Here is a 21691-nt window from a genome sequence, read left to right on the forward strand (position 1 = left end):
TCAACAACATATTATTAATAACAAGTACTCTTCTTAAACTTCTTTTTTTTTAATGTAGGCCTTGTTTCGAAGTTTTAATATTTCTTTATAATTTTTATGTGTTAGTTTTGCATTTAATTCGTTTATCCTTTCATTTACTTTCTCAATACTTTCTCTGGTATGACCTCATGTGTTCATGTTTCATGTTTATTCTTCCTAGTATAATGTAATGAACCTATTGTATTTGTAGTGAATTTTATTCACCAATCTATACTTTCACAATACTTTCACGATCGTAATAAATGATTGCTATTATTACTATTAAAATATATTCACTTCATGTAATGAATAATAATTTCTCTGATTAGTATAATTCCTACTGATAGTCACGATCGCAATAAATTTCCTTGTTGTCTAATACAAACTCCGCTTTGTTTTTCAACGTAACAACGTATTGGAATCATTTTCAGACTTGGCTTTTAATGTAATGCACCATTTTTTCGCTTCATTGGAAAATACAAAAATTATTTCGGAATTACAAAATAATATAGGCGTACATAGATTATTGATACTGCAACAAGTAAATAGTGTAAAGTAAAAAAAACACAGAGTCGACTTCAATTTGATCTTGGTGGATTCAAATATGTGAAAATCACTGATGTTTGTCGGAGACCAAGGTCGATGTCGTGCTCCGACTTTTCAATACAACGAACCACATCAAAGGATTTGATGTCTCCTATTGGTTTGAATTGAGTAGACACATCACAATTATTGTCACCTCCATCAATGGCAATGGATACGATGGTGCGGTCAGATTTGAATGGGTTATGAGATTTCATGAGCTTGATAACACATTCACCGAATTTTTCGGATCCTGAGTCAAGCAAAATCAAAGCCGGTGGTAGTTCGAGAAGAAGACGGACAGTTGCAATCGCTCCTCGAAACTTTCCTCTTGGCTCGTCAAATGTCTTTCTCAAAACTTTTACAATATTTTTTGACTCGAGCTGAAATATTAATACTTGTAAATTGAAACTTAAATATTTTTATGTACCTTTTGACTCGGAAGGTTTTCCTTGGCATCTATCTCATCAGGAGATGATTCATCAGTTGATGGGAGTGTTGGATCGTCTATTTGAACTTCATCATGTGAAATTGTCAACAGTATTCTCTTATAGTTAGCCATTTTCTGGAACATTAATGTTATAATTGTAGAATAAATATTGGAAATTAAAAACAATAGCCATAAATAAATGAAAATAAAATAAAAACTCACATTAATTTTTTCTCAGAATGATAATTTAGGTACGCATAAGCTGTCTTAAATACCATTCCATTAGGCTCCGCCCCTTTTCAGGCTCGTGATTAGTGGTAAGTCACCTTAAAAACATTGAAAAAGTGTGAAAATGCATGAAAGTAGTATTTTGTGCCTAATACACCCCTTTTCTGAGAATAACATTGTATATTATGGTCAAGTTCATGTTTGAATGAAAACAAAAAAAAAAATGCATCAGCGTAATCAAAACAAAAATGAATTAAGTATATCAACTGCTCACGTGACAAGATAATAATGTTCACGTGTAAAACTTCTGGAATTACCACTTACGTTTTAATTGTTTGAAATAATTAATGGAATACTAATTAGTGGATGAGAACTAATTAGTTAAAACAATAAAATTGATAATTAATTCAACGTAAACAATAAACAAACAAACAAACAGTGCGGGAAATACGATCACTCTGTTGTCAATGACTCATGGTCCCCATCGTTTCTCCCCTTGTGTGTGTGTTAGTACCCCCCCATACTTCTCTGAGTTGCATGGAAGTGAAAATTTCTTATCCGGAAGTCGGAAGTCGGAAGTGAATTTTCTTATCCGGAAGTCGGAAGTCGGAAGTAGGAAGTAAAATTTCTAATCCGGAAGTCGGAAGGGAAAAAACACCCGGAAGTCGGAAGTTGGAAGTCGAAAGTCGGAAGTCGGAATTAGATTTTTTCGCAAATATTCAAAAACTCCAAGAGAAAAGATCATAAAATTGGCGGAAATTAGTGGAAAATTAGGTTTTGGATGAAGAAAAGTCAATTTTCTCTCCTTTTAGACCATTTTTTCAAGTATTTCTGCGAAATATATTTTCGGAAATTCCACAGTTATTGGATGTCGGAAGTCGGAAGTCGGAAGTCGGAATTCCATGCAACTCTGATGCACACCGAACATCAGTCAGTCAAAAAGATAATTGTGCAAAAAATTTGTCACTTTTCGTTATTATTCGTAACCTATTCTTCTTCCATTATTGTTCCACATAAAATGTAACCAACATAATTCGAAAACAACTTTTGTTGTTTCTTGTATAAAAGTGACTGCTCAAAACTAGTTCAATACAAACAAAAAATGAATTTCCTTCTTCCTTCCGTTCTCGTTCTCTCTGTGACCTTGCTACTTGCTGCTCCGAATCCAATTCGCTCGGAACTCATCGACATATTCCAGCAAAGCAGAATGTGCAACGACATAAATAGTAATGAAAATGGTGTTTTCACCACATATCACCATTGCCTGGTAATGTAATAAAGACTTATTGAAATTATTCATACCATACTTTTAAAGCACTTCGCTACCTGGAAATTGAGCGTCGATGGAGTTTGTACCATCTCCATGTACAGCAATAAGACGTTGACCTTGACTCCACAAGGAAATGTGCCGGTTGACCCAACTAATGGCGTGCCTCAATGCAGCAAGACACCGTGAGACTTCAGGAAATTCTTTTATTATGAAAATTCTATGAAATTCCAGATGTGGTGTTTTCACTCAAAATGTTGTGGATTGTTCAGTTGCTTTCGATGAGGAACATCTCGCTCAACTTGAGTAATGGATATTGTTCATTTGAATGTATTTTTCTGGAAGATTAATAAACTTTTTCATCATTAGAAATGCTGACTTCTTATTGATCTTTATACCGAAACACCAACTTCTCGCTTACAATATTAGGTTTCCACTAAATTAAGAAACAGTAACATTAGTAACAAATTAATGTTGCTACCAGAATTTGACTAGCAGAATTTGGCATTCGTAAATTTTTGTTTTTCAGAAATATGTAAGATAGATATTCCATCTCCTCAATCATCCTTTGGGCTGCTCCTTGCCTGATATAATTTTCTTAAAACAGCAAAGAAAGACACAACAAAAACCAATCAATTTATGAAATAACAATCAAAGTCACAAAAATTTGTCACATTCCGTTATTGCTCATAACCTATTCTTTTTCCTTTATTGTTCCACCAACATTGTGACCGAAATAATCAAGAATTTAAACTTTTTTATGTCCGTATATAAAAGAGCCCTCTGGAAACTTGTTTTTTACCAATCACTTCTTCCGGTTCAACATGAATACCTTTCTTTTCACTATTCTCGTTTTCTCTGTCACTCTGACGACTGCTGCTCCGAATCCAATTCACTCGGAATCAATTGACCACTTTGAATTAAACAGAATGGGGAACTACGTAAATAAAACGGAAAACGAAGTTGTCATCACATGTTATTATTCCTTTGTAGGGTTTGAAAGACTCGAAAGATTCACTATAATTCTAAACTTTCAAGCAAACTGCAATTTGGAAAGTGATCCTACTACCAGCGGTTTTGGAAAACTATTCTACTCCGGCCAGATGAATCATCTAATTCAGTGACTGAGTGCACCAAGACACCGTGAGACATATCATGCTATTTTTGGGTTCAGAATTTTGATAAATACGTTTTCAGATGTGATGTGAACACACCCATAACAGTGGACTGAACCGTCGCCTTCGATGAGAAGAATCTCGCCAAAATGGAATAACAAAATAATTGAATTGACTATACAATTTTAACTGTATGTTCTCTTGTTATTCCATCATTTTCATTCAACAACTAAAAAGGAATAACAATTCTATAAACTCGCACATATCTTCTTATAAATAGGCCGAACGTGTTCCAGTCCGTGAGCAGAAAGATGACCCCCAGAAGTGAAATACGAGAATCCTTGATTATCGAAATACTGGAATGCATGCATTGTTTTGTTCCAGAATGCATCCACATAATCGATTAATTCACATTTTGATCCACACTCTTTCTTCACTAATTCTGCATGACGACGGCGTCCACGTTCGAATGATGTCGGGTTGTAGAGATATTTCTGGAAGGAAAAAATGTCAAAGCTGAAACTTTTAGCGCAATGTGACATGTTGAAATAATAACTTTTTTCTAACTGTATGGAATTACTCTCTTTTAGGCCGGATATCGAAACTAGACTTTTTCAAACAGTGGAAAATGACTTTTTGAAACCGTGGAAATTCCTCGTGAACTCGAGTGAAGTAGCCGCGCATTAGATGGTTACTGATAATTAAGAAACTCACGTTAATTTCCTCCATCGTCTTCTTTCCCTCCTTCATTTCTCTTGCGATATTCTTGATATTATCTACATTTGTTCTAGGAAACGAGTCTAAAATAAACAATTTCCTCTTGATATTCGGCAAAATTTTTCTCAATTGGCTCTTCATTTCTAGGTAAACCGTATCATGTTCCAAGTCGTTCTCATTAGTGTCATATGGCTCACCGACGGCGAACCATCTGAAAAATCAGACTGAAATCAGACGCACTTATTTTTCATACCTCGTTAAAAAGAACACATAATCCGGCTGGGTTTCTTTCACAGAATCAACGAACTTTGCTAGTATTCCAGGACAATAATTAGCCCAAGCCGTAAAGCCACCGTTCTCCACTGATTTATGTGGAGAAGCAAGAGGTTCACATCCTGTAATTATCTCACTGAAGGCGTCAACGGCACGCCAGACATACCAATCTCTGAATGCTTTGAAATACTAATGGCACGGTCTCTGCATTCCTGGATAATTAGTTTGTGATGGTTTATGACATAACTGCTTCCCGTTAGAAGAATTTTGAATTCGGTTCCATTACCCTGATAGAAAAAAAATTATCTAGATTTCTGTAGAGTAAAAAATTAGTTACTTCGAATTCACACCAGTCATACGCTGCATTTCGTTTCACACAATTTGGTTCCTGAAGTTCCGGAGCCATGTGATCGCGTTGATTCCAGTTAGCATTCATTCTTTCAGCATCGTCTAGAAAAATTAGATTATGGCAAGAGCACGAACCTGACACCGGTTTCATAACAAACATTTTGAAAATCTCACCTAGTGTCATGTTATCTCTCATTTCATCCAATCTGGGATACTTTCTTTCTGGTGTTCTGAAATCAACTAGTTTTTCAGATTATTCAGTACTTAACTCACAATGGAATTTCTTCTTTCTTCTCCATACTCTTCTGAATTGTGTCCTTGTTTATATAGAAAGCATTTGATAGAAATAACACCAGAATAAGAACAGTAAGTACAGCATTCGACTGTTTCAAGTACCACCTAAAAGTTTTCAACTTAGAAAGTTTGATAGTCCAATACTACTTACTTCTCGAAAAACTCATAAACTATCACAGCCAATAAAATAGAGACTAGAAGTGCTCCGGTCAGAATCCAGAAATTCGATTTGTAGATCAGTCTGACATACGCATAAACCGGCCAGTGAATCAGATAGAGTGAATACGAAATATCTCCAAGGTAGATCATAACTCGAGAATTCAGAATCACATCTTCCACTGATAGCACTATTAAAACTCCTGTGAAAAATGTGAAAAATGCTCTGAAAAAATAATTATATGCAAAATTTGACGTGGTGAATTCAAACCTTGCTGAAACAGGATCAAGTTCTTTCGGCAGCAATACTACTGAAATCATCAGAGCTAATATAATACACTTCGTGACTAAATTAGCAGTTTTATCCACTTTTTCAGCTGTAATTTCTGGATTTTCTTCCATCAGCCGAACATTGTCTTCTTGATTTTCTTCCGATTCTTCAGGTCTTCTGATACTTTTTTCATGCTGGACAAATCGACTTCTTGAGATGAAATACGTCATCATTCCTATCAAAAACTGCCAGACTCTTGCGAATACACTGTTGAAAGAGACGGTGGGAGATGAGAATAAGTAGAACATGAAGGAAAGAGTAACTAAAAATGATAAAGGTATTAAAGCGTCAAAGGCACGCCAGATTACCGATCATTGCGTAGTATCCGTATCTGGAAGACCCTTTGAATTGTACTCCGATTAAGAAAATAAGTGGAACGAAGATATAAAATTGAATTTCGACTGATAGAGACCATGTATGAGTGAAAAGATCCATAGCAATTGAGAGCTGGAAAAAGATGATAAGCAATAAATAACCAGACAAAGTATTCGTTATAGGAGGTCAGAACTCAAAAACACTTTGGCTCAAAGTTTGGTGAGCAATTGCTCTGTGGGTCAATTTTAATTTTTGACACATAACTTCTCGAAATAATCCTCATCTCCAGTATGGGGACGATTTGATACAAACATCAATGCTTTCCCTGCTGATGCCTGATTTTGAAATATTGCAGTATCCGGAAAAACGGTGTACAAAGCGAACATTGTGCATAGAATGAATAGGAAATAGAGAGGAAGTATCCGTTTGAATCGACGAATGTAGAATTCAGAGAAGATTTGAAATATTGGAAGTTTTTGAGATTTAGTGAGCAGCATACACATCAGAAAACCCGATAGAACGAAAAATCTACAATTTAGTTGGAAGACATGATGTGAGAAGTTAAGAAACTCACTGATCAACGCCTAGATATCCATTTGGAAATAAATTCGGATAAAAATGAAAACCAAGAACTGAAAGAATAGCAAAACCACGAATTCCTTGTAAGTCATTTCGTTTCGTTTTAGTCGGTTTCGAAGCGGCAGTCATAGTTTAGCTGAAAAAAATGAATAAACTATCTGTGAAAATACCTCAGCAGACCTGATGAAAGACCGCCTGAAGAAGCCGAAAACTCCGAAACTAACTTTTGATCAAATCTGTGGTCATTTTTTACAACTGACACGTGGGTTACGTTGTTCGAGAAAAACCTGAGAGGAGAGGTCACGGAAAAAGTTATTTTTTATAGTTTTCAAGAATAATTTTATGAATTCGATATTTTTCACGTGTTTTTTTCATCAACGTTAATTTTTGAAAACGGCCGTCAAGTTCTACACAGACAAAATAGCTCATTTCAAGAAAGCATAGTGTTTCGTGTTCCTAAATAACATACAGTCAACTTTTGTCTAACATAACAACCTTATTTTGTAGTAATCAATTCAGTAATTCATTCAACAAACGAAAAACAAACAATGAATTGAAACAACAATTCTATAAACTCGCACATATCTTCTTATAAATAGGCCGAACGTGTTCCAGTCCGTGAGCAGAAAGATGAGAACCAGAAGTGAAATAAGAGAATCCTTGATTATCGAAATACTGGAATGCATTCATTGTTTTGTTCCAGAATGCATCCACGTAATCGATTAATTCACATTTTGATCCACACTCTTTCTTCACTAATTCTGCATGACGACGGCGTCCACGTTCGAATGATGTCGGGTTGTAGAGAGATTTCTGGAAGGAAAAATGTCAAAGCTGAAACTTTAAGCGAAATGTTACATGCTGAAATATTAGCTTTTGTTCCACAACAAAAATGACTTATTGACTGGAAATTCTTCTCTAAAGTGTTATTACTAGACATTTTGAAACCGAACAATATTCACTTTCACAAAATGAATATTTTTCCTAGTTCTTCAAAATTGTTGTTTTTTCTAATTGGCCGCTTTGAAATGTCCCAAAAGGCAAACCTGAACGGCATCTTCTGTTTCTTAAGTATTTTTTTCAAAGCTTCGAACCATTTAATATTGATAACTTTTTTTAACTGACGTTAATTTCCTCCATCGTCTTCTTTCCCTCCTTCATCTCTCTCGCGATATTCTTGATATTATCTACATTTGTTCTAGGAAACGAGTCTAAAATAAACAATTTCCTCTTGATATTCGGAAGAATTTTTTTCAATTGGCTCTTCATCTCTATATAGATCGAATCATGCTCCAAGTCGTTCTCATTAGTGTCATATGGCTCACCGACTGCGAACCATCTGAAAAAAAAAAACATTTTAAAGTTGAATGTGATGTTTCTACTCACCTTGTCAATAAGAAAGCGTAATCTGGCTGCGTTGTTTTCACGAATTCCACAAACTCTATCAGTTGCGCAGGACATCCAGCAGCCCAACTGGCATCAAACTTCCCATTATCGATTTTCCTGTGTGGAGCGGCAAGAGGTTCGCAACCTGAAATTATTTCTGAGAACGCGTCAAAGGCACGCCAGTATACCAGTCACTTCATCGATTGAAATAATAGTGGCACGGTGTTTACACTCTTGGATGATCAGTTTGTGATGATTTTTGACATAACTGCTTCCCGTTAGAAGAATTTTGAACTCAGTCCCGTTTTCCTGAAAAAATTGAAACTGGCCGAATTGCGGCAGATTTTTGGGATTTGATCACCTGGAAATCAAACCACTTATGATCTGGATGTCGTCGGACACTATGCGGTTCCTGTAGTTCCGGACCCATATGATCGTGTTGATTCCAGTAAGCATTCATTTTCTCAGCATCATCTGTGAATAATCTCGTAGAAAGTTACCATTTCAGGTCGTCTTTTTATTTGTCTTGCTATGCCCATTTGGATAATTTTCGCGGGAAATATGTATAGTACCCTAGAAAACTTTTATAAGAGAAGCTGCTTAAAATTTGTAAAAAAAAAGTTCACAAGATAACTATTCGTTTGCTGGGATTTTACACTTGTCATAAAATCGTACCAAGTGTCATATTATCTCTCATTTCATCCAATCTGGGATACTTCCTTTCTGGTGTTCTGAAATTGCCTAGATTTTCAAAATTAATTATCTAGAACTGAACTCACAATGACACTTCCTCTTTCTTCTCCATACTCTTCTGAATTGTATCCTTATTTATATAGAAAACATTTGATAGAAATAACACCAAAACAAGAACAGTAATTACAGCATTCGACTGTTTCAAGTACCACCTAAAAGTTTACAAATTAACAATTTTTGATTGTTTAGTCATAGAACTAACTTCTCGAAAAACTCATAAACTATCATTGCCAGTAATATGGAGACTAGAAGGGCTCCTGTCAGAATCCAGAAGTTTGACTTGTAGATCAGCTTGACATACGCATAAACCGGCCAGTGAATCAGATAGAGTGAATACGAAATATCTCCGAGATAAATCATAACTCGAGAATTTAGAATCACATCTTCCACTGATAGCACTATCAAAACTCCGGTGAAAAAAGTGAAGAATGCTCTGAAAACTTTTATTGCACTTGGTGTGCCTATGACATAGTGAAGACAAACCTTGCTGAAACAGAATCAAGTTCTTTCGGCAGCAATACTACTGAAATCATCAGAGCCAATATGATACACTTCGTGACTAAATTAGCTGTTTTATTTACTGCTTCAGTTGTCAAATCTTGATTTTCTTCCATCAGTCGAACCTTTTCATCTGTAGTTTTCTCCGATTCTTCAGGTCTTCTGATATTTTTCTCATGTTGGACAAATCGACTTCTTGAAATGAAATACGTCATCATTCCTATCAAAAACTGCCAGACTCTAGCGAATACACTGTTGAAAAAGACGATGGGAGATGAGAATAGGTGTAACATAAAGGAAAGAGTAACTAAAAATGATAAAGGTATTAAAGCGTCAAAGGCACGTCAGTCTACCGAGCGTTGTATAGTATCCGTATCTCATGGACCCTTTTAATTGTACTCCGATTAAGAAAATAAGTGGAACAAAGATATAAAATTGGATTTCGACAGATAGAGACCAGGTATGAGTGAAAAGATCCATAGCAATTGAGAGCTGGAAAGAAAAATATAATTGAAATACGGCGAAGGAGCGCCCCGCAGAGTATTCTTATGTGCATACCTTCTCGAAATAATCCTCATCTCCAGTATGTGGTCGATTCGATACAAATAACAGTGCTTTTCCAGCTGATGCCTGATTTTGAAATATTGCAGTATCCGGAAAAACAGTGTACAAAGCGAACATTGTGCATAGAATGAATAGGAAATAGAGAGGAAGTATCCGTTTGAATCGACGAATGTAGAATTCAGAGAAGATTTGAAATATTGGAAGTTTTTGAGATTTAGTGAGCAGCATACACATCAGAAAACCCGATAGAACGAAAAATCTGGAATTTAAGTTGGAAGTTTTGATGGAAATGAAGGGAACTCACTGATCAACGCCTAGATATCCATTTGGAAATAAATTCGGATAAAAATGAAAACCAAGAACTGAAAGAATAGCAAAACCACGAATTCCTTGTAAGTCATTTCGTTTCGTTTTAGTCGGTTTCGAAGCGGCAGTCATAGTTTAGCTGAAAGACCCAATAAAAAAATTTGCGAGTAGTTCTTCGAACCTGCTAATAGGCCCTGAAACATGATTTTGCAAGAAATCTCGGTTTTTAAATGAAATAGAAATAAGAGAAATATCAGAATCCACGGAACTTAAACGAAGCGAATATCATTTTTTGACTTTTTTCTTCCACTGTGAACAAACAGAAATTAAGCGGTCTGTCCGAATACAGTATACAATTTTTGTAGTATCATGTAAACATATGTGGGATGTGATTTGTTTACAGAGCTGTTTTGAAAATGGACTTTTGAGCTTCCAAGATTGAATCTTAAAGCCGGTATCAAACCATAAACCTAGAACTTGCCTTTTAATTTCGGCGCGAGGGACCTGTGATAAATATTATTTGTATGGAAAGTAATTGTCCTCACTGGCGTCAATTAAGTGAGTGGCGAAAGGAACACTTGACAAAATTAAAAGTGACCAAAAAGCTTGGAGGAAACGGGAAAAAATTAACAAAAATGAGCATTTGAAAACGGAAATTTGATGGTTACTCATAGGAACAGACCGAAAAAAGCAAACGGAAATTGGTTTCCCATTTTACAAAATAAATCAAAAGTGTTGAATGAGTTTCTAAACGCTCAAAGAGCTGGTATTAATGTGGAACCAGTTGCAATCAAAAACTGGAAAAAACTGGATATATTTTCATGAACATAAACCGAAAATTTTCACCACTAATTCGAAACAAAAACATTTAAAAAGGCAACACACCTGTCCCAATATCGTATCGAAAATTTATAGTTTCGTTTAAAAAATGTGGGCTTTGACTTGTTTATACAACTGTTTTCAGATGGACTTTCGAGTTCTGAAGATGGGATCGTATCGACGAAAATTCTAGTGAAGGTACAAAAAAATTTCAGAGCGTGTTTCAGAAAAATGTAATTTTTCGTGATTGAGAGAAGTTCACAGTGATGTTTACTAGCGTTGAGCATATTTCTCAAATTCTCGAGGCTTTGAAAATTACTATGTTTTCGATAAATGTAAAACTCTCTCCAACAAATCGAAGCAAAAAAATAAAATGTGGAAAAATGAATTTGATGAAACGGGAGGAAAAAGTGACGAGAATGAACTATTGAACGCGGTTGCTTATAGAAACAGACGGAGGAAAATCAACGGAAGTCCGCAATTTTTTGTTTTTAAAATGAATTTAAAGTGCGGAAGATCAAATGGAAAACGTGATAAAATAGGGGAAATATTTCAGGGTAATTCAATAGAACATAGTAAACTGATGTGTAAAAAATAATTGCAAACAACTTAGGCAAACTGAATCTCCACATATAACTCAACTATATTTGGCTCCCCAACAAAACAGTAACCGTATCTAAAACACTATCAAAAACTCTTTATAAGAAAATTTTCTTGCATCGAAAGAAATGTTTGGTGGAAGGTTTTATTGGTAAAAAAATTATCATGAATGAATCATTCAAAAATTTATTTCATGGTCTTTTCTTCACCGAAAAATTGCATACAAAACGATCTGAACACTCTTTGACCGTCACTAACACGGACATAATGTATGCAGAATATAACATTTTCTCGATCAAATAGTGTTGAAGGACAAAACGAAATTTTTGAGAACCTGTCGGTTGAAAATGAAAACATGGAACCCCTTTTATTATGAAGTTATTAAATGAAAGTTAAACGGGAAAATTTTGAAAATAAGCACAGTTCTAATTGAGAAAACTGTATAAATGCCTTGTGAAGTTCAACAAACAAAGACAATGTCACAATAATTGTGTTCGTCTTCAGGCAAGTTTCTTAATTATTTGAAACTGAACATCAAACAATGTTTCCATAAGAAAAAATTGATTGAATGCTGTTAATAAAAAGTTTAAAAAAGTAAACTTCGTTCAGTTGATTATTTGTTAAGCATGGGAAAAAGTAAGTCAAAATAAAAACGTTCTTTACCAATGTTTTTCAGAAGACTATCAAACAAACACTAATAACCACCAACGTTAGTAAATAATGTGGGCGACTTATTTTTTTGAATGTATGAACAAAGACATACTGCAAGACATGTATTAAAAGGGTATGCCCCCTCTATTTTTCCAACACGTCGTATGTAAATTTAAAATTTTCTGAGGTATCTCATTCCTCGTTATATCATGCTCTCACAATCACAAAAAAGTTTATAGGAACTGGGACAATTCAAGTTCTGAGCACCAAGGGCACTCTTTTATGTATTAAAGACGATCTTTCAAAAAAGAAAAGTTTTGATTCAGCTCTTCCGGTCCATATTAATCTAAACAACTGCACGACCCATCCCAAATACAGAAAAATTTACTGTGTGTATCAGCAATAAAAAAACTGTTGCGTGAACCACATTTGTCACAAATTTGATTTTCTCCATATTAGATACCTCGAGTATTGTAGAGTTTCCATCATTCTTATATATAAAACACAAGTGGTGTTTGTCTGTTTGTCTGACAAGGGAACCTTTTTCATACGATGGTTGAGAATTTGCTGAAACTTGGCACACATACACTTTCAAATGTGCCTAATTGAATGGCGTTGTCAGAATTTGCAGAGTTATGCTCATTGGCTAGAAATATCGATCTGAAAATTCTGGAAATCCAAGCCTCATTCAAATCAAGAGAGGGATGCCACGCGGACAAAATGAGGCTTGGATTTCCAGAATTTTCAGATCGAGATTTCTAGCCAATGAGCATAACTGTCTTCACAGTATATTCTTGAATTGATACACAATTTCAGCACGCCCCCGCCATGTCCGCCATCTTCGCTTCTCAATGCAGACGAGTTCTTGAGGATAAAGAGCTGTTGGAAAGACTGAAAGCGGAAAAATTCGACTTGTAAATCACAGAACCTTTTGATACATGCGCCTACGGTAATAAAATGATAATTAGGATCTTCAAAATTATTATTATTATTATTTTCAGAACTCTTCGACGCTAGTGCCAAGTTTCAGCAAATTCTCAACCATCGTATGAAGAAGGTTCCCTTGTCAGACAAATAGACAAACACCACTTGTCTTTTATATATAAGAATGATGGAAACTCTACAATACTCGAGGTATATAATAGGGAGAAAATCAAATTTGTGACAAATGTGGTTCACGCAACAGTTTTTTTATTGCTGATACACACAGTAAATTTTTCTGTATTTGGGATGGGTCGTGCAGTTGTTTAGATCATGCTTCTTCAGATTTTCGGATGGCGACCTGCTCAGATCTGAAGAAACCATCGAGGGTCCAGATGGTCTTTCACATAGAACAAAGTGTTGTATTCAACGCAACGATGGAACAATTGGAGAGTTCCTCGTGGAAAACAATAAATATTTATATATCAGATCTAGAGATAACACTGATATCTCACTCTCCACTTTCATCTCGAAAACCAAAACAATGATGTGATCAATATTCAACACTCTGTTCTATTGCATTCATTTATCCTAACTTTTATCTCATAAAAATCAACAAACCGCTTTAAAATTGAAACAAAATTCGGGATAATTCAAGGAAAGCCCCCCACCTCAGTAGAGCCCCCACGTTGATAACAACCTTGGAAGAGCCCCCCACCAGTACTAATTTGGTGGGGGGCTTTATCTGGATTTGGGGGGTGATTGTTGAATGATCTGGTTCAATAAAAGACCCCCACCAACGCAAAGTGGGGGGCTGTTCTTTAAGAACCTGGGATTCTTAAAGAATAGCCCCCACCCCCCTTCTGAACAACCTAGTCTTGGTGAAAGATAAGCCCCCCACTATTCAACAATGGGCCCCACCTAAAATAGCCCCCCACCTAGACATGATCATGGTTCAATTTCCTCCCCCCATCATTCAATATCCACCCCCCACCATTCAATAGTAACAAACGTACACAATATTCAGCTAAAAATAATTTTTTCATCTAAAAAATGATATTATTTTGATAAAAGTAATACAATTTTCTAGAAAACCAATAAAAAATGCATTAAAGCGTGATTTTTTTGATAAAAAATGACTGGAAAATCCCAAAAAATAAGCTAGCGGACTTTCGTAGTCTGTAATCTTCCGATGCATCGGATTTTACAGAGAAATGGGGGGCTCTCTTTCAATGCTGTAGCATCATATCCTACGTTAGAATGGGAGGACTTACTTAAATGCCCCAGTGATAGCCTGAACTAGGTGGGGGGGGGGGTTAATATTGAATGGTGGGGGCTCATTTTTCAATTGTGGGGGCACATTGTTGAACATAAAGTTTTGGCCTTCAAGAATACTCCCCCATCCCAGTTTAACAAGTGGGGGGCTCTTCTAAGGTTGGTTTTGGGGGGCGATACTTCAATTAGGGTGGGGGCCATACTTGAATAATCCCCAAAAATCAACCCAAAACCACCGAAAAATGTATTTATTCAAAAAATACAAATCTACTCATGCTTCACTTTCTTGCTTCTGAAACAAAGTCCAAAAACACAACGAAGGATTCTGAAAGAGATGTAAGACACAGTGAGAATGATAAGAAGTGCAATTGAGATAATATCAAGCAGGTAGTACTCAAAGTACGATTGATGACGACCGTATGGATCCATTGACGGGAGTTGACCGAACCTGGAATTTTTGATTGCTTGCTGGAACCAGTTTCAGATCATAACCAAGAAAAATTTTCATTAAAGTGGGATTTTAGAAACAGGGATAGAGATTTTTTGAAAGTCTTTTTGAAGTCAACATTTTCGACATTTTCAACGTTGAAAGCGGATTTCTAGTATTTTCTTTAAATGTCATGACAAGTAAACACTGTTTCCTTTTTAAAAGAGTTATCAAATTGTATTGTATATGAATCGACTCAGAATTTTCAAGAAATGAGAAAATTCTCTTGAATGTAGGACTGAAAATCAGTCAGAAACATGTTATAGACTCTCAAAGTTCCCAAAAACACTCACTCGCGCGCCTCTTTTTTCATTAATTTTCAACGTGAAAACTATTTTCCTATTTTTATAACTGATTTTTCAATCACGAAGCTCGCGAAATTTTTCACGTTAAAAACTGAAAATTTTGACTTAAAAAAACTCTAAAAATAGCTGTTTTTCTCTGTTTCAAAAACCCCTCTTTAGTGACTCTTTCTTCTTAAATATGATCAGCTTTCATTTTCCTGTTTCTCAAAAAACCTCACCTCGCTGCAAATTCCACATGCTTCACCAATGTCTCCTTCGGATCTGTTGGTTGATTGTTGAGCATCTCCGCTAGTCGTTCAGCGCTCTTTTGGTATCTGAAAAATCCTCCGATTCCAGATAATATTCTAGCTAAACTCACTCATCATTGAACAAAACTTCTTCAATCGCCTTTTTGATAACTTTAGAATCTCCCAAATCAGTCTTGTGAAGCACTTGAGCACCTCCGTGTCTTTTGAGCATCATGGCGTTTCTAGCTTGGTCAGCGAAGAGGGGGACCTGTAAATGAAAATTATCGTGTTTCAACAAGACTCTATATTAGTTTCGACACGACTATATATAATTTTGCCACAGTTCGAAAACTGTTCAATTATGTACTTTAAATTTTTTCCCAAAAACAACTACCGAAACTATGAACTTTTCAAACTACGAAACTATGAACTTCGTTGCAACGAAAAATTATCAACATTGTGAAACAGAAAGAATTTTACGAAAAATAATAAACTCACCATAACCGCCGGCTTTCCCATCAGAGCCAGTTCAGTGACACTGGCAAGTCCTCCATGAGTGACAAACAGAGAAAGACGTGGGTCGCCTGGAATGTGCTAGGTATTACTGATGATAGTAAGTAGTGGTCCGACGCACGTTAAACCGATTAACTGAATTTTTGTTGAACCTCAAAAAATATTGATCTGAAACAGTGACTCTGAAAATCCTAATGAATGCTTGAAAAATTGTTTCTGTTCCCAGTGGGCTGTATTGATAGTGACTTTTTATTTTTTAGGATATTTCTATAATTTCGGTAATACAGAATGCTTTTCAGTTTTCAGACTATTCATTTTATGTGAATGAATTTGAATTTTTCATGCTCTTATTGTTAGAGGTTCAAAATTCCAAAAATAAACTTGTTCAGTTTCGTCATGTGTTCAAACCAACTTTCATAAGTCTCTTCTGTTTTCTCATCGGATTCTAACTCACCCAATAACTCATTCTGTGGCAACCAATCCCCCAAGTACACATTCTTCAAATGATCTGCCAACGTGTCCTTCTCATTCTCATACTTCCAAATGAATGTCACTTCTGGCATTGATTCAGCTACTCGTAAGATATTCTTCCTGCAAATATTTGAACGTTTTTCTATTCAAATGCTCTTAAAATCTTACTTGAACTCCTCTGGCATGTCCGCTGATCTCGCGTTCGACCCAAATGAGATCAACACATTCTTCTTGCGAATTCCAAGAATCTTGTCCCATTTTTCTGGGAGTTGAAGTGATTTCCGTTGAGTTTTTACAGAGATTCCACCGATTGGAATGATTTTGTCGAATGTTGGAGCGGGGAAGTCCATGAGAGGGATGTGGTTGGTGAAGATGTATGAGGCTTCTGGAAGAACTTCCTGGAAATAAAAACTTTGATTGAATTTTTAGAAGTCTTCAAATGTTCACATAGTAACTTTGTTGGAATTTATTCAGCACTGTTTCGTTGTTGTGTTAAGTTAGTCAGCTATTCCTATGTATTAGTTTATTGTGGTTTTCGTAGTTTTGATAATTTGTTTTACAACAATTCTCAGCGCCTCTGTCTTACCCCAACTTACTCTCCATGACCGAACTCCTGGCACGACTTCCTTCGCCACCTTGTAATCCTCATCTCCAATATACCCGAACAAGAAATCTCCCATCACAAAGTGCAGAATATTCATGAACTTTTGTCCAACTGTCATCTTCTCCCCATAAGTTGATTGGGTTCCCGGTACATAACTCGGTGCAATTGGTTGTCCGATTGCAGAGGAAACATGATCAAGACGACTGCAAGCGAGAACAGCCACATGAGCACGGATTTTGATAGCGTCGAAGAGTTCTGGAAAGTAAAAATAATAATTTTGAAGATCGTAATTATCATTTTATTACCGTAGGCACATGTATCAAAAGGTTCTGTAATCGCCAAGTCGAATTTTTCCGCTTTCAGTCTTTCCAACAGTTCTTTATCCTCAAGAACTCGTCTGCATTGAGAAGCGAAGATGGCGGACATGGCGGGGGCGTGCTGAAATTGTGTATCAATTCAAGAATATACTGTGAAAGGTCTTTAGAAGGGATTATCACGTCATCAAAACTTTGAAAAAACACACTTTACAAAAACTCCATGAAACCGTATAAGTGTTGCAGAAGCCCCTTCTCATCCGGTCCTCGGAGTACAGAATTTTTTAACCTTCGACCTGAATTTTTTCTGTTTCCGATTGTTTTCAAACAGTTCAAGTTCAGCTTTCAAACATTTCATCGCTGAGATATCCACTTTTTCCCAACTCACGAATAGCATAAAAAGTGGATTTGAGTTGTCGGATGTCCACAACTGCGTCATGAACTTCTCCATAGTTGCAATTGTTTCAGCAGTATCCTGTCCTGGTGGCACTTTAATGATGTTCTTCGTTGATTTCATTGCTGTTTTGTTCTCTTGTTTGAAGTCGATTACAGGCATTAGAACGGTCTGAAAATGGGTTTTCTGTAGTGATGGAATTAGTGTTCATAGGTAGAGACCGCAACATTTTTTTCAAACTCAATTTTTCATTAAAATTTCCATCCTGACCTTTTCTTCAGGTAAATGGAAGTACATTCCCAAATTTTTTTCTGAAAATATTCACTCTCTCCGAAGTTACAGGACCTTTTGGTCAGCCATGGTTTCTACTGAATTCTCTTGGAGAATTCTTTTGTTTTCCTGACCACGCAAAAAATATTTTCTGTTTTCACGTTAAATCCGTCGAATTTTTGTAAAATTTGGGAAAGTTCGAACCAGAAACCGTTTGATTAAAAACCCAGCGTCTTATCCACTGAACTAAATGAGTACAAATGTGACGCTGATAATAAGAAAATATATTTTTGACGTGATTTTTAAAAATTGAAGAGAATTATTTGAAGGATTTTCAGCTTATTTCGAGATAAAACATCAAATATCTAAAGTTCTACAATACGGATTTTTTAATTTCTAAGTGGATCTAGATCGAAATTTTGCGTAGATTCTGATTCCGTCGAAAAACGAAGCGAGTCTGACTTGCATTAACCTGAACTGTCGATAAAACTACTTTTCTTTTTGAGCCTGTTGTCTTCCGACACCGAAAAAACCACATTTTACGAATCAACGGCTTTCAAAATTTTGGCCCCAGGTACCTGAAGAGATGTCTAAGAAGAATATGTCAGAAAATAGATCGGTTTTCACTGTAAATTTTTGAAGTGATGCCTCGAAGTTCAGCTGGCTCCCAAAAAAATTCGACAACACGAAAATTTAATTTTCTTTCAAAACCTATTAGAGTATGTCAAGAACTACTAGAAACAGTAAAAAACAATGCGAGTCTGACCTAGAACAACCTAAACGTGACATTTTACTGAAAAAAGCAAAATGTTTTTTCAGTTTTCTGAGAAAACTAAACATTTGGGTGAAACGAAAGTGTGTTCATCGGATTCTACGTACTCGATTACATAGGGGTCAAAAGTTTTCATTCTGTTTTAGCGTACTGGGCTCTCAGGGCAGACCGCCAAACATTTCAATACCCTCCTCATGACGCCCCAAGAGAAGAAAATGAAAAACTCCGCCCACGTTCATTGCGGTCCCTATTCATAGGAACTGAAAACTTTTGAGGTTTTTGAAACATTAATTTGTGATAATACAAGGAGATTGAAATCAGGGCTTTGCGTAAAAAACTTTTCCGAAATACTTTCGAAAAACGTTTTTTTTTTCGAAATTTTCGAACCGAAAAAACAGAAAAAAAAATTCAAAAAATTTGACCGAAAAACTAAAAATTCGAAAAATATTCAAGAAACTGTAAGAAAAAATGATTTTTTCAGAGGTAATAGTTTTGAATTTGTATGAAAACTGGAAGAATTTTAAGGACAGACCCCCAGAGACCTGTTTTTGAGTACAAAGTTAGAAAAAATTTCAGGAAAATCGAAAATCACTATTTTTGTATCTTAATTTTTGAAAATTTCAGTAAAAATTACCTAAATTTATCGAACGGTTTTTTCGGAAACTATCGGAAAACTTTTCGAAAAACCACAGAAAAAATCGAAAATATTCTTCGTCCGAATATTTTTTGCCCTGATTGGAACCCAAACAATTCACCAGATCAGCGATTTTTGAGGTTGATAGATATATTTCTAGCTTCCTGGAAACAGTAATTCTAGTTGTTTCCTAATAAACTGAATCTCTCGAAACTTGTTTGATTCTTTTAATTTTTGATAAATTTGCTTGACACAACTCATCAAACTGCCTCTTTCAATAAAGTCAACTTAATATCTTACCACATCATGTCCTGCATCTGTCAATGTATCCGAAACAGCACCCAACATTTTGATGTGACTGTGACCGAATAGATTAGTGTACATCAGGATTTTGTAGGGCTCACCGAGCCCTATAAAGGCTACGAGCAATAGTAGAGCTAACGTTTTCATTCTCTCCGAATACAAGAAGGAAATGAATAGACGAATGAAGAACGAATTGAGTTGTACACAAGAGTATGGTTAATGAAGACGAGAATTATGGTTTGATTTCTCGTTCATTATCTATCTATTGACATTGTTCTTCCAATTGATAAGATAAGAGTCAAAAATGCACATTGTGCGTTTTGTTGTTCTGTTGGTTTGACTGCTTTGGGAATTTCCAAAAGTGCTCTATTCATTAGGAAAGTCGTTGGTATATGTAGGTATGACAATCAGTTGGGAACAGTAACTCTAACTTTTTCGATCAGATAAGAGAAAAAAATCGTTGACCAGAACCACTTCCAGCAAAAACCAGTTCCGGAAACAGTAAAAATGCATGTTGACCTCACATTGAGATACAGGGATCTGTTTGATACTATTTTCAAACAAAGAATTTTCTCAAAGCATGATATTTCTTTTTAATCCGACAAACTGAATAACATTTGCTGGTTCAAATTATTGTAATTTAGAAATTTCGAAGTTTTCAAATCAGTTCAAAGCTAGAGTTAAGCTAGAGTACTGAAAATTTTATCTGATGAATTCAGTGGTACCAGGGAATTGTATTGTCGGTGGAAGAAGTGAGAACAATGAAACATAATTTATTCTCATTGTTACGAACGTCTGAATTGAAAAGATATAATTGTTGATATGAGCACATAATATGAAGAATACGATATTTATTATTCTTTGAATCGGCATCTGACATGTGGCATTGTCTTGTCTGGAATGTGTCTTCAAATTGACCATGGTTCTTCAAGCTTCATCAAGACGTCGGACATACGACGACAAGGCTTCAAAGTATTTTACCTATGTCTTAGGTTCTTAAATATCAAATTTAGATCCACATTTATCTCTCGTTTATTAAATTTCGTGTCAATTTTTTATTGGAAAGAAATTATATTAGAATCATTATCAAATAAATTGTGAAATCAACAAATCAATACTGATGTCGTTTCCGAATTGAGCTACTTTCTAAACTAAATTCTTTGAAAATATCTAGACGCTTATTTGAATTTTTTTCGTTTTCTCGAGTGTGGTTTATTGAAGCTTTCTGTTTTAGGTTAGTGAGCCGACTGTTATGCGCGAGAGCTGTAAGATTATTGCGTTTTTAGCGGAGTAAACTCATTAAATGCTTGATAACTCTCTGATTTTCAAATCTTTCATGCCATTTATTTACTTCTGAAATATGACAGTGTCAGAAAGCTTGTTGTGGAATCTACGTTCCACAAGTTGAACTCTGGAGAAGAATAGAAAACTCTCCGCAACAACCTCAGACATTTCTCTATAATAAACTGAATCACAGTCAATTAATATAATTATTATAATAACTAATCTCCCCTACTTTCAGAATAATTTCCCTTTCAGATTCCCCAGTCATCGTTCGTCTTTCGTCTCGTTGCCCTTCCGACTCCTCACTCTCCGTAAATCTACATCTGGCTGTCTGCGTCTCCCCAATGGAGCGCCTCTCTCGTGCGTGATCGTGGCGAGACCAACGGGGAGTGCGAGGGAAGGAGCTTGCCGGTCTCAAAAGGATCTCGCTCTCGTTATATATAGATATTGATTGCTATGTTTACTAATTAAATTCCGTATGATCACTGCCTTAACAAATTATTCCAATTAATTGACCTCTTGAGAACAAAGTCAATCCCCTCTTATTCTTCTCCGTTATTCTTAAATTCGCGGCCAGCAGCGTCTCGGCTAACTTTAGGCCCTCGTTTGTATCTCGGTTCCGGAGTTAATCTTCTCCTGTATCCTTTGCGATAATAAACCGTTATCGTATAATTGTTCTATCTTTCT

General features: G+C 35.8%; 4 protein-coding genes across 4 annotated transcripts; 1 reads left to right on the top strand and 3 right to left on the bottom strand.

The window, feature by feature from the left end:
• Positions 1-596: 596 nt before the first annotated feature.
• On the bottom strand, positions 597-1162 carry GCK72_013163 (uncharacterized protein; the record flags this gene model as incomplete). The annotated part of the gene is made up of 2 exons (XM_003095232.2): positions 597-983; positions 1031-1162. The coding sequence occupies 2 exons, from the start codon at positions 1160-1162 to the stop codon at positions 597-599; spliced, it is 519 nt and encodes a 172-aa protein (XP_003095280.2).
• Positions 1163-2360: 1198 nt separating this feature from the next.
• Positions 2361-2835, top strand: GCK72_013164 (uncharacterized protein; the record flags this gene model as incomplete). Its single annotated transcript, XM_003093872.2, has 3 exons — positions 2361-2525; positions 2574-2710; positions 2760-2835. The coding sequence occupies 3 exons, from the start codon at positions 2361-2363 to the stop codon at positions 2833-2835; spliced, it is 378 nt and encodes a 125-aa protein (XP_003093920.2).
• A 1053-nt stretch (positions 2836-3888) lies between these two features.
• GCK72_013165 (uncharacterized protein) lies at positions 3889-10292 on the bottom strand (the record flags this gene model as incomplete). Its single annotated transcript, XM_053729688.1, has 22 exons — positions 3889-4134; positions 4355-4568; positions 4611-4752; positions 4797-4917; positions 4968-5080; positions 5153-5208; positions 5252-5377; positions 5424-5654; positions 5700-6021; positions 6068-6206; positions 7260-7466; positions 7779-7992; positions 8040-8184; positions 8228-8348; positions 8401-8513; positions 8715-8770; positions 8819-8944; positions 8995-9225; positions 9276-9597; positions 9644-9782; positions 9849-10113; positions 10159-10292. 22 exons carry the CDS (start codon positions 10290-10292, stop codon positions 3889-3891), a joined length of 3783 nt encoding a protein of 1260 aa, XP_053584460.1.
• A 4401-nt stretch (positions 10293-14693) lies between these two features.
• On the bottom strand, positions 14694-19867 carry GCK72_013166 (uncharacterized protein; the record flags this gene model as incomplete). The annotated part of the gene is made up of 10 exons (XM_053729689.1): positions 14694-14874; positions 15437-15532; positions 15577-15713; positions 15944-16029; positions 16413-16549; positions 16598-16827; positions 17026-17288; positions 17339-17471; positions 17736-17912; positions 19718-19867. The coding sequence occupies 10 exons, from the start codon at positions 19865-19867 to the stop codon at positions 14694-14696; spliced, it is 1590 nt and encodes a 529-aa protein (XP_053584461.1).
• Positions 19868-21691: the final 1824 nt, after the last annotated feature.

The sequence above is a fragment of the Caenorhabditis remanei genome, chromosome IV (genome assembly GCF_010183535.1).
Source record: "Caenorhabditis remanei strain PX506 chromosome IV, whole genome shotgun sequence".
NCBI lineage: Eukaryota > Metazoa > Nematoda > Chromadorea > Rhabditida > Rhabditidae > Caenorhabditis > Caenorhabditis remanei.